The sequence below is a fragment of the Petromyzon marinus genome, chromosome 75, assembly GCF_048934315.1.
Source record: "Petromyzon marinus isolate PM22_M1 ecotype Great Lakes invasive population chromosome 75, UKy_Petmar_22M1.pri1.0, whole genome shotgun sequence".
NCBI classification, from domain to species: domain Eukaryota; kingdom Metazoa; phylum Chordata; class Hyperoartia; order Petromyzontiformes; family Petromyzontidae; genus Petromyzon; species Petromyzon marinus.
In genome coordinates, this window is record NC_133741.1 from 3,826,828 (window position 1) to 3,845,484 (window position 18,657).

At 48.5% G+C, this 18,657-nt stretch overlaps 1 protein-coding gene across 10 annotated transcripts in view; it reads right to left on the reverse strand.

Moving 5' to 3' along the window:
• The window catches only part of LOC142905283 (uncharacterized), a 55,636-nt gene that overhangs the window by 36,549 nt on the left and 430 nt on the right, over window positions 1-18,657 (reverse strand). For 3 of the 10 annotated variants that reach the window (XM_076056276.1, XM_076056278.1, XM_076056275.1), the window contains exons 2-4: window positions 17,989-18,061; window positions 10,363-10,459; window positions 1,861-1,989 (exon numbers count right to left, since the gene is read on the reverse strand). In XM_076056276.1, the coding sequence (XP_075912391.1) occupies window positions 1,861-1,989; window positions 10,363-10,459; window positions 17,989-18,009 (247 nt within the window). In that variant the 5' untranslated portion in view covers window positions 18,010-18,061. The other 7 variants (XM_076056281.1, XM_076056279.1, XM_076056280.1 and 4 more) reach the window with 6 other exon arrangements.

Here is an 18,657-nt window from a genome sequence, read left to right on the forward strand (position 1 = left end):
TTTGGTAAGTGCTGTCAGTAGCACCTACGCAGACAAAGATCCCCCAAGTAGCCTCTAGCAGGCTGTAGGGGCAAGTGCTGTTAGTAGCGCCTACACACAAAATAGCCAGGCAGGTGCTTAGTGGCACGCTCCAGTCTCAGCAACAGCGTCTCCAACTCCTCCTCTGAATGAGCAGCTATTACCAAATCATCAGCATACATAACGTGGTTGAACAAAAGGGAGCCATTCCTTGACCGCACCCGGGCATCGATCAGCCTCCCATTATATCTGTACCATATGGAAATTCCCCCGGTACAGCTATTGAAGGCTTCACGAACTACGTGGTCAAAATAGATGTTAAATGTGGGAGCCAGAGGACATCCCTGTCACACCCCAAGGTGTACAGGGAATGGCTCTGACTCCCGGCCACGTAGTTTTACCCGGGCCTGCTCACCATCATGAAGGTCCTTAATGATCGTGAGCAAAGGGTCAGGTACTCCAAAAGCACAAAGAACAACCCAGAGCCCAGGCCTACTAATGGTATCATAGGCCTTGACCAGGTCAATAAAACAGAGATGTAGGTCTTGTTGGAATTCCCTACACCTCTGCTGTAGCAGACGGACAGAAAATATGGCATCTGTGCAGGACCGCCCTTTCCTGAAACCGCATTGGGGCTCCGCAAGCCTCTCCTCAGCGTGCCTGGCAAGGCGATGTTCAATAATCCTTGCCAGGACCTTTCCCGGCACACTGAGGAGTGAGATGCCCCGGTAGTTGTTACAGTCTGTGTGGTCCCCCTTCTTAAAAAGGGGGATCACCAGGGCATCCTTCCAATCCTGCGGAACCCGTCCAGTGGTCCAGACTGTTGTTATGATGTCATATAGGGCAGTCTGTGCACAAACGCCACCCTCCCTCAGCATTTCGCTTGGGAGATCATCTCTGCCCGCTGCCTTTCCTGGTCTCAGACTCCGGATTGCCTTCAGTACTTCCTCAACAGATGGCACCTCAGCCAGCCACTCACAGGGGGTGACTTCTTCCACATAGACACACACACACACATAGACACAACAACAACCGCCATTCGCCACTAAGTGGCGGTGACGTCACCACGACGCTTGTGCCAGGCTATGTGCACCTTGAGGCCACGTGAAGTGTCGAACGCCCGCTGGCAGGAGGTCACTGGGCAGACCCAGCAGGTGCCACGGGTCGACTGACTGAGATGACTGGCTGATGCACCACCTGTGCCCCCTACTGTGCCAACCTGCTGTGCTTTAGCCACCCGGCGCTCCGCTCGTTGTTGTGAGCGTCGCTCCTCCGCCCTCCGTTGTTGTTGGAGGGCGACTGCCTCCAACTGCCCAGTAGCATCCTTCACGAGCCTCCTCCACAGAGGCCGATCTTGACACCGCTGGTACCAGTCATCGGCTAGTCCACTCAGCTCCACGTCCTCCTGTACCACATCACTCCATCTCTTCTCTAGCCCGTGCCGCGCCCGCTTAGTCCCCTCAATCCGGCCGAACAAAAGCTGTTTCGGCATGCGGTGGCTGGGCACGCGGGCTACATGACCCAGCCATCGCAGTCTTGCCCGCCGGAGGAGCTCACCGATGGGACCTTGCCCAGATCTTTCAAAGATTTGTGAGCTCCTCACACAATCCAGCCTGCAGGTTAAACCCAAGGATGGATCGTAGGCAGGCCGGCCTAAATGTTTCTAACCGGCGAAGATGTTCCATTAGATGGGGGGGGTCCACGTTTCGCAAGTGACAGACATACACAGACACGCACAAAGCTCCCCCACCCACATAGCCCGTAACAGACTGTAGGGGCAGTGCCAAGCACCTCCTCCTCCAGGCACAGACAAAGGTGGCCCGGGTAGCCCCAGCGTCTCACCTGCTGAGCAGCGGCTACATGGCAGACAGGTCTTGGCGTAGTTGGACACCGCTGTGAAGGTGCCCTCGGGACAGCCGGCACAGACTGTCCGAGTGCGGTTGTCCGTGCACGTGGAGACCATGTACTCACCTGGAGTCCGTGTGTGTGTGAGTGTGTGTGTGTGCGTGTGTGTGTGTGAGTGTGTGTGTGTGAGTGTGTACGTGTGTGTGAGTGTGTGTGAGTGTGTGAGTGTGTGTGTGAGTGTGTGAGTGTGTGTGTGAGTGTGTGTGTGAGTGTGTGAGTGTGTGTGTGTGAGTGTGTGTGTGAGTGTGTGTGAGTGTGTGAGTGTACAAAGCCAAAAGATCGCACCCGTTAGCTGGCTGGAGCAGACGGTCAGGGCAAGTGCTGTTAGCGACCACAATCATCATCACAATCATCATCACCACCTTCACTATCATCACCACCATCATCACCACAATCATCATCACCACCATCATCACCACCATCATCACCACCTTCACTATCATCACCACCATCATCATCACCACCATCATCACCACCTTCACTATCATCACCACAATCATCATCACCACAATCATCATCACCACCATCATCACCACCATCATCACCACCATCATCACCACCATCATCACCACCATCATCACCACCATCATCACCACCTTCATCATCATCATCACCACCATCATCATCATCACCATCACCACCATCATTATCATCACAATCACAACCATTATCATCATCACCATCATCATCACAACCATCACCACCATCACAACCCTACCCACAATAATCACCACCTTCACCACCACCGGGATACACACAGATAAAGACAAAGATCCCCCATGTAGCCTCTAGCAGGCTGTAGGGGCAAGTGCTGTTAGTAGCACCTACACACAGACAAAGATCCCCCGTGTAGCCTCTAGCAGGCTGTAGGAGCAAGTGCTGTCAGTAGCACCTACACACAGACAAAGATCCCCCGTGTAGCCTCTAGCAGGCTGTAGGGGCAAGTGCTGTCAGTAGCAAATACACACAGACAAAGATCCCCCGTGTAGCCTCTAGCAGGCTGTAGGGGCAAGTGCTGTCAGTAGCGAGTATAATCGTCACTGGTGTTGGCTGTGAGTAGGAATTGAACTCGGATCGTCAGGTTTGTAGTGCAGCATAGAGCTAATCGTGACAATACTCACTCACCCACTCACTCTCTCATACACTCACCCATTCACTCACTCACCAAATCATTCACCCACTAACTCACCCACTCACCCACTCACTCACTCACTCACCCATTAACTCACCCACTCACTCACCCACTCACTCACCCACTCACTCACCCACTCACTCACTCACTCACCCCATCACTCACCCACTCACTCACTCACCCACTCACCCACTCACTCATACACTCACTCAGTCACCCACTCACTCACTCAATCACTCACTCAATCACTCACTCAATCACTCATCCACTAACTCACCCACTAACTCACCCACTCACTCACCCACTCACTCACCCACCGATCCACTCACTCACCCACTCACTTCCCCACTCACTCACCCACTCACCCCATCACTCACTCACTCACCCACCCACTCACTCACCCACTCACACACTCACTCACTCAACCAATCACTCACTCATCCACTAACTCACCCACTCACTCACCCACTCACTCACCCACTCACTCACCCACCGATCCACTCACCCACCCACTCACTCACCCAATCACTCACTCACCCACTCACTCACTCACTCACCCACTCACTCACCCACCCAATCACTCACTCATTCACTAACTCACCCACTCACTCACCCACTCACTCACCCAATCACTCACTCACCCAATCATTCATCCACTAACTCACCCACTCACTCACTCACCCACTCACTCACTCACCCACTCACTCACTCATACACTCACTCAGTCACTCACTCACCCACTCACCAATTGCTCACATATCACTCAAAGTGATTGCTGTGGTTGAAGTTAGAGTGGTTGTGGTGGTGGTTGTTGTGGTTGTTGTTGTGGTTGTTGTTGTTATTGTTGTGGTTGTTGTTACCGGCATGACATTTGTTGCAGCAGTGAAGACCGCTCATGAACTCTGTTGTTGTTGTTGTGATGGTGGTTGTTGTGATGGTTGTTGTTGTTGCGGTGGTAGTGATGGTTGTTGTTATGATTGTTGTTGTTGTTGTTGTTACCGGCATGACATTTGTTGCAGCGGTGAAGACTGCTCATGAACTCTGTTGTTGTTGTTGTGGTGGTTGTTGTTGTTGTTGTGATGGTTGTTGTTGTTGTTGTTATTGTTGTTGTTGTTACCGGCATGACATTTGTTACAGCAGTGAAGACCACTCATGAACTCTGTTGTTGTTGTGATGGTGGTTGTTGTTGTTGTGGTTGTTGTTGTTGTGGTTGTTGTTGTTGTGATGGTGGTTGTTGTTGTGGTTGTTGTGGTTGTTGTGGTGGTTGTTGTTGTTATGATGGTTGTAGTTGTTGTGGTTGTTGTTGTGATTGTTGTGGTGGTTGTTGTTGTTGTTATGATGGTTGTAGTTGTTGTTGTGGTTGTTGTTGTTGTAGTTGTTGTTGTTGTTACCGGCATGACATTTGTTGCAGCAGTGTAGACCACTCATGAACTCTGTTGTTGTTGTTGTTGTGATGGTGGTTGTTGTGGTGGTTGTTGTTGTTGTGATGGTTGTTGTTGTTGTTGTGATGGTTGTTGTTGTTGTGATGGTTGTTATTGTTGTGATGGTTGTTGTTGTTGTTGTTGGTTGTTGTGGTTGTTGTTGTTGTGATGGTTGTTGTTGTTGTGATGGTTGTTGTTGTTGTTGTTGTGATGGTTGTTATTGTTGTGATGGTTGTTGTTGTTGTTGTGTTGGTTGTTGTGGTTGTTGTTGTTGTGATGGTTGTTGTTGTTGTTACCGGCATGACATTTGTTGCAGCAGTGAAGACCACTCATGAACTCTGTTGTTGTTGTTGTGATGGTGGTTGTTGTTGTTGTGGTTGTTGTTGTTGTTGTTGTGATTGTTGTTGTTGTGATGGTTGTTGTGGTTGTTGTTGTGATGGTTGTTGTTGTTGTTGTTACCGGCATGACATTTGTTACAGCAGTGTAGACCACTCATGAACTCTGTTGTTGTTGTTGTGATGGTGGTTGTTGTGGTTGTTGTTGTTGTTGTGATTGTTGTTGTTGTGGTGGTAGTGATGGTTGTTGTTGTGATGGTTGTTGTTGTAGTTACCGGCATGACATTTGTTGCAGCAGTGAAGACCACTCATGAACTCTGTTGTTGTTGTTGTTGTGATGGTGGTTGTTGTTGTGATGGTTGTTGTTGTTGTTGTGGTTGTGGTGGTGGTGGTTGTTGTTGTTGTGGTGATAGTGGTTGTTGTTGTTACCGGCATGACATTTGTTACAGCAGTGTAGACCACTCATGAACTCTGTTGTTGTTGTTGTGATGGTGGTTGTTGTTGTTGTGGTTGTTGTTGTTGTTGTTGTGATTGTTGTTGTTGTGATGGTTGTTGTGGTTGTTGTTGTGATGGTTGTTGTTGTTGTTGTTACCGGCATGACATTTGTTACAGCAGTGAAGACCACTCATGAACTCTGTTGTTGTTGTGGTTGTTGTGGTTGTTGTTGTTGTTGTGGTGATGGTGGTTGTTGTGGTGGTTGTTGTTGTTGTGATGGTTGTTGTTGTTGTGATGGTTGTTGTTGTTGTTGTGATGGTTGTTATTGTTGTGATGGTTGTTGTTGTGTTGGTTGTTGTGGTTGTTGTTGTTGTTGTGATGGTTGTTGTTGTTGTGATGGTTGTTGTTGTTGTTGTGATGGTTGTTATTGTTGTGATGGTTGTTGTTGTTGTTGTGTTGGTTGTTGTGGTTGTTGTTGTTGTGGTTGTTGTTGTTGTTACCGGCATGACATTTGTTGCAGCAGTGTAGACCACTCATGAACTCTGTTGTTGTTGTTGTGATGGTGGTTGTTGTGATGGTTGTTGTTGTTGTGATGGTTGTTGTTGTTGTGGTTGTGGTGGTGGTGGTTGTTGTTGTTGTTGTTACCGGCATGACATTTGTTGCAGCAGTGAAGACCACTCATGAACTCTGTTGTTGTGGTTGTGGTGATAGTGGTTGTTGTGGTTGTTGTTGTGGTTGTTGTTGTTGTTGTGGTTGTTGTTGTTGTGGTTGTTGTTGTGGTTGTTGTTGTTGTTGTGGTTGTTGTGGTTGTTGTGGTGGTTGTTGTTGTAGTTACCGGCATGACATTTGTTGCAGCAGTGAAGACCACTCATGAACTCTGTTGTTGTTGTTGTGATGGTGGTTGTTGTTGTGATGGTTGTTGTTGTTGTGGTGATAGTGGTTGTTGTTGTTGTAGTTACCGGCATGACATTTGTTGCAGCAGTGAAGACCACTCATGAACTCTGTTGTTGTTGTTGTGGTGATGGTGGTTGTTGTGGTTGTTGTTGTGGTTGTTGTTGTTGTTGTGGTTGTTGTTGTTGTTGTTGTGATGGTGGTTGTTGTTGTTGTTATTGTTGTTGTGATAGTGGTTGTTGTTGTAGTTACCGGCATGACATTTGTTGCAGCAGTGAAGACCACTCATGAACTCTGTTGTTGTTGTTGTGATGGTGGTTGTTGTTGTTGTGGTTGTTGTTGTTGTTGTTGTGATTGTTGTTGTTGTGATGGTTGTTGTGGTTGTTGTTGTGATGGTTGTTGTTGTTGTTGTTATCGGCATGACATTTGTTACAGCAGTGTAGACCACTCATGAACTCTGTTGTTGTTGTTGTGATGGTGGTTGTTGTGGTTGTTGTTGTTGTTGTTGTGATTGTTGTTGTTGTGGTGGTAGTGATGGTTGTTGTTGTGATGGTTGTTGTTGTTGTGGTGATAGTGGTTGTTGTTGTAGTTACCGGCATGACATTTGTTGCAGCAGTGTAGACCACTCATGAACTCTGTTGTTGTTGTTGTGATGGTGGTTGTTGTTGTGATGGTTGTTGTTGTTGTTGTGGTTGTGGTGGTGGTGGTTGTTGTTGTTGTGGTGATAGTGGTTGTTGTTGTTACCGGCATGACATTTGTTACAGCAGTGTAGACCACTCATGAACTCTGTTGTTGTTGTTGTGATGGTGGTTGTTGTTGTTGTGGTTGTTGTTGTTGTTGTTGTGATTGTTGTTGTTGTGATGGTTGTTGTGGTTGTTGTTGTGATGGTTGTTGTTGTTGTTACCGGCATGACATTTGTTACAGCAGTGAAGACCACTCATGAACTCTGTTGTTGTTGTGGTTGTTGTGGTTGTTGTTGTTGTTGTGGTGATGGTGGTTGTTGTGATGGTTGTTGTTGTTGTGATGGTTGTTGTTGTTGTTGTTGTGATGGTTGTTATTGTTGTGATGGTTGTTGTTGTTGTGTTGGTTGTTGTGGTTGTGTTGGTTGTTGTGGTTGTTGTTGTTGTTGTGATGGTTGTTGTTGTTGTGATGGTTGTTGTTGTTGTTGTGATGGTTGTTATTGTTGTGATGGTTGTTGTTGTTGTTGTGTTGGTTGTTGTGGTTGTTGTTGTTGTGGTTGTTGTTGTTGTTACCGGCATGACATTTGTTGCAGCAGTGTAGACCACTCATGAACTCTGTTGTTGTTGTTGTGATGGTGGTTGTTGTGATGGTTGTTGTTGTTGTGATGGTTGTTGTTGTTGTGGTTGTGGTGGTGGTGGTTGTTGTTGTTGTTGTTACCGGCATGACATTTGTTGCAGCAGTGAAGACCACTCATGAACTCTGTTGTTGTGGTTGTGGTGATAGTGGTTGTTGTGGTTGTTGTTGTGGTTGTTGTTGTGGTTGTTGTTGTTGTTGTGGTTGTTGTTGTGGTTGTTGTTGTTGTTGTGGTTGTTGTGGTTGTTGTGGTGGTTGTTGTTGTAGTTACCGGCATGACATTTGTTGCAGCAGTGAAGACCACTCATGAACTCTGTTGTTGTTGTTGTGATGGTGGTTGTTGTTGTGATGGTTGTTGTTGTTGTGGTGATAGTGGTTGTTGTTGTTGTAGTTACCGGCATGACATTTGTTGCAGCAGTGAAGACCACTCATGAACTCTGTTGTTGTTGTTGTGGTGATGGTGGTTGTTGTGGTTGTTGTTGTGGTTGTTGTTGTTGTTGTGGTTGTTGTTGTTGTTGTGGTTGTTGTTGTTGTTGTTGTGGTTGTTGTGGTTGTTGTGGTGGTTGTTGTTGTAGTTACCGGCATGACATTTGTTGCAGCAGTGAAGACCACTCATGAACTCTGTTGTTGTTGTTGTGGTGGTTGTTGTTGTGGTTGTTGTTGTTGTTATTGTGGTTGTTGTTGTGATGGTTGTTGTTGTTGTGGTGATAGTGGTTGTTGTTGTAGTTACCGGCATGACATTTGTTGCAGCAGTGAAGACCACTCATGAACTCTGTTGTTGTTGTTGTGATGGTGGTTGTTGTTGTGATGGTTGTTGTTGTTGTGGTGATAGTGGTTGTTGTTGTTGTAGTTACCGGCATGACATTTGTTGCAGCAGTGAAGACCACTCATGAACTCTGTTGTTGTTGTTGTGATGGTGGTTGTTGTTGTGATGGTTGTTGTTGTTGTGGTGATAGTGGTTGTTGTTGTTGTAGTTACCGGCATGACATTTGTTGCAGCAGTGAAGACCACTCATGAACTCTGTTGTTGTTGTTGTGATGGTGGTTGTTGTTGTGATGGTTGTTGTTGTTGTGGTTGTTGTTGTTGTGGTTGTTGTTGTTGTTGTTGTGATGGTTGTTGTTGTTGTGGTTGTTGTTGTTGTTGTAGTTACCGGCATGACATTTATTACAGCAGTGTAGACCACTCATGAACTCTGTTGTTGTTGTGATGGTTGTTGTGGTGATAGTGGTTGTTGTGATGGTTGTTGTTGTTGTTGTTGTAGTTGTTGTTGTAGTTACCGGCATGACATTTGTTGCAGCAGTGTAGACCACTCATGAACTCTGTTGTTGTTGTTGTTGTGATGGTGGTTGTTGTTGTGGTTGTTGTTGTTGTGATGGTTGTTGTGGTTGTTGTTGTGGTGATGGTGGTTGTTGTGGTTGTGGTGGTTGTTGTTGTTGTAGTTACCGGCATGACATTTGTTGCAGCAGTGTAGACCACTCATGAACTCTGTTGTAGTTGTTGTGATGGTTGTTGTTGTTGTGGTGATAGTGGTTGTTGTTGTGGTTGTTACCGGCATGACATTTGTTGCAGCAGTGAAGACCACTCATGAACTCTGTTGTTGTTGTTGTGATAGTGGTTGTTGTTGTGATGGTTGTTGTTGTTGTGGTGGTAGTGATGGTTGTTGTGATAGTGGTTGTTGTTGTAGTTACCGGCATGACATTTGTTGCAGCAGTGTAGACCACTCATGAACTCTGTTGTTGTTGTGGTGGTTGTTGTTGTTGTGGTTGTTGTTGTTGTTGTGGTGATGGTGGTTGTTGTGGTTGTGGTGGTGGTGGTTGTTGTTGTTGTGGTGATAGTTGTTGTTGTTGTAGTTACCGGCATGACATTTGTTGCAGCAGTGTAGACCACTCATGAACTCTGTTGTTGTTGTTGTGATGGTTGTTGTTGTTATTGTTGTTGTTGTGGTGATGGTTGTGGTTGTTGTTGTAGTTACCGGCATGACATTTGTTGCAGCAGTGAAGACCACTCATGAACTCTGTTGTTGTTGTTGTTGTTGTGATGGTGGTTGTTGCTGTTGTTGTGGTGATGGTGGTTGTTGTGGTTGTTGTTGTGGTTGTGGTTGTTGTTGTAGTTGTTGTGGTGATAGTGGTTGTTGTGGTTGTTGTGGTTGTTGTTGTTGTTGTTACCGGCATGACATTTGTTGCAGCAGTGAAGACCACTCATGAACTCTGTTGTTGTTGTTGTGGTGGTGGTTGTTGTTGTTGTGGTTGTTGTTGTTGTTGTTATTGTTGTTGTTGTGGTTGTTGTTGTTGTAGTTACCGGCATGACATTTGTTACAGCAGTGAAGACCACTCATGAACTCTGTTGTTGTTGTTGTGGTTGTTGTTGTTGTTGTGATGGTGGTTGTTGTTGTGGTGATAGTGGTTGTTGTTGTTATTGTTGTTGTTGTGGTTGTTGTTGTGGTTGTTGTTGTTGTTGTTGTGGTTGTTGTTGTTGTTGTAGTTACCGGCATGACATTTGTTGCAGCAGTGAAGACCACTCATGAACTCTGTTGTTGTTGTTGTGGTGATGGTGGTTGTTGTGGTTGTTATTGTGATGGTTGTTGTTGTTGTTGTTGTGGTGATAGTGGTTGTTGTTGTTGTTGTAGTTACCGGCATGACATTTGTTACAGCAGTGAAGACCGCTCATGAACTCTGTTGTTGTTGTTGTGGTGATGGTGGTTGTTGTGGTTGTTGTTGTGATGGTTGTTGTTGTTGTTGTTGTGGTGATAGTGGTTGTTGTTGTAGTTACCGGCATGACATTTGTTACAGCAGTGAAGACCACTCATGAACTCTGTTGTTGTTGTTGTTGTGGTGATGGTGGTTGTTGTGATTGTTGTTGTGATGGTTGTTGTTGTTGTTGTTGTGATAGTGGTTGTTGTTGTTGTTGTTACCGGCATGACATTTGTTGCAGCAGTGAAGACCACTCATGAACTCTGTTGTTGATTTGCAGCGCAGAGCCCCAGCCACAGAGAAAATCGCAACCAGCAGCTGCACACAGACACACACAGGTGAACACACACACACAGGTGAACACACACACAGGTGAACACACACACAGGTGAACACACACACAGGTGAACACACACAGACAGGTGAACACACACAGGTGAACACACACAGGTGAACACACACAGGTGAACACACACACACAGGTGAACACACAGACAGGTGAACACACACAGGTGAACACACACACAGGTGAACACACACACAGGTGAACACACACAGGTAGGTGAACACACACACAGGTGAACACACACAGGCAGGTGAACACACACACAGGTGAACACACACACACAGGTGAACACACACACACAGGTGAACACACACACAGGTGAACACACACACAGGTGAACACACACACAGGTGAACACACACACACAGGTGAACACACACACACAGGTGAACACACACAGGTGAACACACACACAGGTGAACACACACAGGTGAACACACATACAGGTGAACACACACACACACAGGTGAACACACACAGGTGAACACACACACACAGGTGAACACACACACACAGGTGAACACACACACACAGGTGAACACACACACACACACACACAGGTGAACACACACACAGACAGGTGAACACACACAGGCAGGTGAACACACACAGACAGGTGAACACACACAGACAGGTGAACACACACACAGGTGAACACACACACAGGTGAACACACACACAGGTGAACACACACAGGCAGGTGAACACACACAGGTGAACACACACAGGCAGGTGAACACACACAGGTGAACACACACACACAGGTGAACACACACACACAGGTGAACACACACACAGGTGAACACACACACACAGGTGAACACACACACAGGTGAACACACACACACAGGTGAACACACATACAGGTGAACACACACACACAGGTGAACACACACACACAGGTGAACACACACACACAGGTGAACACACACACACAGGTGAACACACACACACAGGTGAACACACACACACACAGGCAGGTGAACACACACAGACAGGTGAACACACACAGGCAGGTGAACACACACAGACAGGTGAACACACACAGACAGGTGAACACACACAGGTGAACACACACACAGGTGAACACACACACAGGTGAACACACACAGACAGGTGAACACACACAGACAGGTGAACACACACAGACAGGTGAACACACACAGGTGAACACACACACACAGGTGAACACACACACACAGGTGAACACACACACACAGGTGAACACACACACAGGCAGGTGAACACACACACAGGCAGGTGAACACACACACAGGCAGGTGAACACACACAGGCAGGTGAACACACACAGGCAGGTGAACACACACACAGGCAGGTGAACACACACACAGGCAGGTGAACACACACACAGGTGAACACACACACACAGGTGAACACACACACAGGTGAACACACACACAGGTGAACACACACAGGTGAACACACACACACAGGTGAACACACACACACAGGTGAACACACACACACAGGTGAACACACACACAGGTGAACACACGCAGGTGAACACACACACACAGGTGAACACACACACAGGTGAACACACACACACACAGGTAGGTGAACACACACACACACACAGGTAGGTGAACACACACACACACACAGGTAGGTGAACACACACACACACACAGGTAGGTGAACACACACACACAGGTGAACACACACACACAGGTGAACACACACACAGGTGAACACACACACACACAGGTAGGTAAACACACACACACACAGGTGAACACACACAGGTGAACACACACACAGGTGAACACACACACACACAGGTGAACACACACACACACAGGTGAACACACACACACACACACAGGTGAACACACACACACACAGGTGAACACACACACAGGTGAACACACACACAGGTGAACACACACACACACACACAGGTAGGTGAACACACACACACACACACAGGTAGGTGAACACACACACAGGTAGGTGAACACACACACACACAGGTGAACACACACACACAGGTGAACACACACACACAGGTGAACACACACACAGGTGAACACACACACACACAGGTAGGTAAACACACACACACAGGTGAACACACACACACACACAGGTGAACACACACACACACAGGTGAACACACACACAGGTGAACACACACACACACACAGGTGAACACACACACACACAGGTGAACACACACAGGTGAACACACACAGGTGAACACACACACACACAGGTGAACACACACACACAGGTGAACACACACAGGTGAACACACACAGGTGAACACACACACAGGTGAACACACACAGACAGGTGAACACACACACACACACACACAGGTGAACACACACACACACAGGTGAACACACACACAGGTGAACACACACACAGGTGAACACACACACAGGTGAACACACACACAGGTGAACACACACACACACAGGTAGGTGAACACACACACACACACACAGGTAGGTGAACACACACACACACACAGGTAGGTGAACACACACACACACAGGTAGGTGAACACACACACACACAGATAGGTGAACACACACACACAGGTGAACACACACACACAGGTGAACACACACACACAGGTGAACACACACACACAGGTGAACACACACACACAGGTGAACACACACACACACAGGTGAACACACACACACACAGGTGAACACACACACAGGTGAACACACACAGGTGAACACACACAGGTGAACACACACACACAGGTGAACACACACACACAGGTGAACACACACACAGGTGAACACACACACACAGGTGAACACACACACAGGCAGGTGAACACACACACAGGTGAACACACACACAGGTGAACACACACACAGGTGAACACACACAGGTGAACACACACACAGGTGAACACACACACACAGGTAGGTGAACACACACACAGGTAGGTGAACACACACACACAGGTAGGTGAACACACACACACAGGTGAACACACACAGGTGAACACACACAGGTGAACACACACACACAAGCAGGTGAACACACACACAGGCAGGTGAACACACACACAGGTGAACACACACACACAAGCAGGTGAACACACACGCAGGTGAACACACACGCAGGTGAACACACACGCAGGTGAACACACACGCAGGTGAACACACACACAGGTGAACACACACACAGGCAGGTGAACACACACACAGGCAGGTGAACACACACACACACACAGGTGAACACACACACAGGTGAACACACACACACAGGTGAACACACACACAGGTGAACACACACACAGGTGAACACACACACACACACAGGTGAACACACACACAGGTGAACACGCACACACAGGTGAACACACACACAGGTGAACACACAGGCAGGTGAACACACACACAGGCAGGTGAACACACACACAGGCAGGTGAACACACACAGGCAGGTGAACACACACAGGCAGGTGAACACACACACAGGTGAACACACACACAGGTGAACACACACACAGGTGAACACACACACAGGTGAACACACACACAGGTGAACACACACACACACGTGAACACACACACAGGTGAACACACACACAGGTGAACACACACACACACAGGTGAACACACACACGGGTGAACACACACACAGGTGAACACACACACAGGTGAACACACAGGCAGGTGAACACACACACACAGGTGAACACACACACAGGTGAACACACACACAGGTGAACACACACGCAGGTGAACACACACACAGGTGAACACACACACACACACAGGTGAACACACAGGCAGGTGAACACACACACAGGTGAACACACACACACAGGTGAACACACACACAGGTGAACACACACACACAGGTGAACACACACACAGGTGAACACACACACACAGGTGAACACACACACACACACAGGTGAACACACACACACAGGTGAACACACACACAGGTGAACACACACACACACAGGTGAACACACACACACACACAGGTGAACACACACACACACAGGTGAACACACACACAGGTGAACACACACACAGGTGAACACACACACAGGTGAACACACACACAGGTGAACACACACGCAGGTGAACACACACACAGGTGAACACACACACAGGTGAACACACACACAGGTGAACACACACACAGGTGAACACACACAGGTGAACACACACACAGGTGAACACACACACAGGCAGGTGAACACACACACAGGTGAACACACACACAGGTGAACACACACACAGACAAATACTCTAGAGACCCACAGAGACACACAGAGACACACACAGACACAGAAACACACACAGAGACACAGAGACACACAGAGACACACACACAGACACTCACAGACACAGAGACACTCACAAAGACACCCACAGAGACACACACAGAGACACACAGAGACAACCACAGAGACACCCACAGACACACACAGAGACAACCACAGAGACACCCACAGACACAGAGACACACACAGAGACACTCACAAAGACACCCACAGAGAAACACACAAAGACACCCACAGAGACACACACAGAGACACACACAGAGAGACACAGAGACACACACAGAGACACTCACAGACACACTCAGAGACACCCACAGAGACACCCACAGAGACACTCACAAAGACACCTACAGAGACACTCACAGAGACACAAAGACACTCACAGAGGCACCCACAGAGACACCCACAGACACAGAGACACACAGAGACACACACACAGAGAGAGAGACACACACAGACACTCACACAGACACTCACAGAGACCCCCACAGAGACACACACAGAGACACACACAGAGACACAGAGACACACACAGAGACACACAAAGAGACACACACAGAGACACACAGACACAGAAACACACACAGAGACACACACACACACACACAGACACACAGAGACACACAGACACACACAGAGACACACACAGACACAGAGACAAACACACAGAGACACCCAGAGACACAGAGACACACACAGACACAGACACAGAGACACTCACAGAGACACACACAGAGACACACACAGAGACACACACAGACACTCACAGAGACCCCCACAGAGACACACACAGAGACACACACAGAGACACACACAGAGACACACACACAGAGACACACACAGAGACACACACACAGAGACACACACACAGAGACACACACACAGAGACACACACACAGACACGTACAGAGACACACGTACAGAGACACTCACAGAGACACACACACACAGACACACACAGAGACACACACAGAGACACACACACAGACACTCACAGAGACTCACAGAGACACACAGAGACACACACACAGACACACACAGAGACACACACAGAGACACACACAGAGACACACACACACACACAGAGACACTCACAGAGACACACACAGAGACACACTCACAGAGACACACACACAGAGATACACACAGAGACACACACACAGAGACACTCACAGACACACACACAGAGACACACACAGAGACACACACAGAGACACACACAGAGACACACACAGAGACACACACACAGAGACACACACAGAGACACTCACAGAGACACACACAGAGACACACACAGAGACACACACAGAGACACACACACACAGAGACACACACACACAGAGACACACACAGAGACACACAGACACACACAGAGACACACACAGAGACACACAGACACACACAGAGACACACACACAGACACTCACAGAGACACACACAGAGACACACACACAGAGACACAGAGACACTCACAGAGACACCCACACACAGAGACACACACAGAGACACACACAGAGACACACACAGAGACACTCACAGAGACACACAGAGACACAGAGACACACAGAGACACACACACAGAGACACACACACAGAGACACACACACACAGAAACACACACAGAGACACACAGAGACACTCACAGAGACACTCACAGAGACACACACACAGAGACACTCACAGAGACACACACACAGAGACACTCACAGAGACACACAGAGACACACACAGAGACACACAGAGACACACACAGAGACACTCACAGAGACACACACAGAGACACTCACAGAGACACACAGAGACACACAGAGACACACACAGAGACACACACACACAGACACACACACAGAGACACACACACACACAGAGACACACACACACAGAAACACTCACAGAGACACACACACAGAGACACAGAGACACTCACAGAGACAGAGACACACACACAGAGACACAGAGACACTCACAGAGACAGAGACACAGAGACACACACAGAGACACACACAGAGACACACACACACACAGAGACACACAGAGACACTCACAGAGACACTCACAGAGACACACACACACAGAGACACACACAGAGACACACACACACAGACACTCACAGAGACACACACACACACAGAGACACACACAGAGACACACACACAGAGACACACTCACAGAGACACTCACAGAGACACACACAGAGACACACACACAGACACACACACAGAGACACACACAGAGACACACACACAGAGACACACTCACAGAGACACTCACAGAGACACACACAGACACAGAGACACACACAGACACACACAGACACAGAGACACACAGAGACAAAGACAAAGACAAAGATCCCCCATATAGCCTTAACAGACTGTAGGGGCAAGTGCTGTTAGCGAGCACCTATGAATGCCGGAACGGTACACGAGGGGGTGGGTGGCCAGCACCACGCCCAACCGCCTTTGTCTCCCTAGTGGCAATGTTTACACACCGCACCAGGTACTCATTTGAGTCGACCTAGGGGAGGCCCGGGACCGGTTCAGATAATCGTCACTGGTGTTGGCCGTGAGCGGGAATCGAACCCGGGTCGCCAGGTTCATAGCGCAGCATAGCGCTAACCACAGCACCACCGCTCCCCACATACACAGAGACACACACAGAGACACAGACACACACAGACACAGAGACACACACACAGACACACACACAGACACACACACAGAGACACACACACACACAGACACACACAGAGACACAGACACACACACACAAACACACACACAGAGACACACACACACAGACACACACATAGAGACACACACACACACTGAGACACACTCACAGAGACACTCACAGAGACACACACACACAGACACACACACAGAGACACAGAGACACCACACACAGACACAGAGACACACACAGAGACACCCACAGGTTATTTGGCTACGTACGGTGCCAAGGAAGTTCTCGACACGCACGATACAGTAGTGTACAGTATGGTACAGTAGTGTACAGTATGGTACAGTAGTGTACAGTATGGTACATTAGTGTAGTGTTGTACAGTGTTGTACAGTACGGCGCTGTAGTGTACAGTAGTGCACGGTATGGTGCAGTAGTGTACAGTATGGTACATTGGTGTACAGTGTTGTACAGTAAGGCGCAGTAGTGTACAGTGCTGTACAGTGCACCGCGTTCAACACTCACCAACATGGCGAAGGCTGACATCGTGAGGGGAGCCCCTAGCCTCGTCACCACCTCGTCACCACCTCGTCACCACCTCGTCAACAACAACAACACCTCGTCACCACCACTTCGTCACCACCACCTCGTCAACAACACCTCGTCACCACCACCACCACCACCTCGTCACCACCACCACCTCGTCAACAACAACACCTCGTCACCACCACCACCACCTCGTCACCACCACCACCACCTCGTCAACAACAACACCTCGTCACCACCATCACCTCGTCAACAACAACAACACCTCGTCACCACCACTTCGTCACCACCACCTCGTCAACAACACCTCGTCACCACCACCACCACCTCGTCACCACCACCACCACCACCTCGTCAACAACAACACCTCGTCACCACCACCACCACCTCGTCACCACCACCACCTCGTCAACAACAACACCTCGTCACCACCACCACCTCGTCAACAACAACAACACCTCGTCACCACCACCACCACCACCACCTCGTCGTCACCACCACCACCTCGACACCACCACCACCTCGTCACCACCACCACCACCTCGTCACCAGCACGTCACCACCACCACCTCGTCACCACCACCACCACCTCGTCACCACCACCACCACCTCGTCACCAGCACGTCACCACCACCACCTCGTCACCAC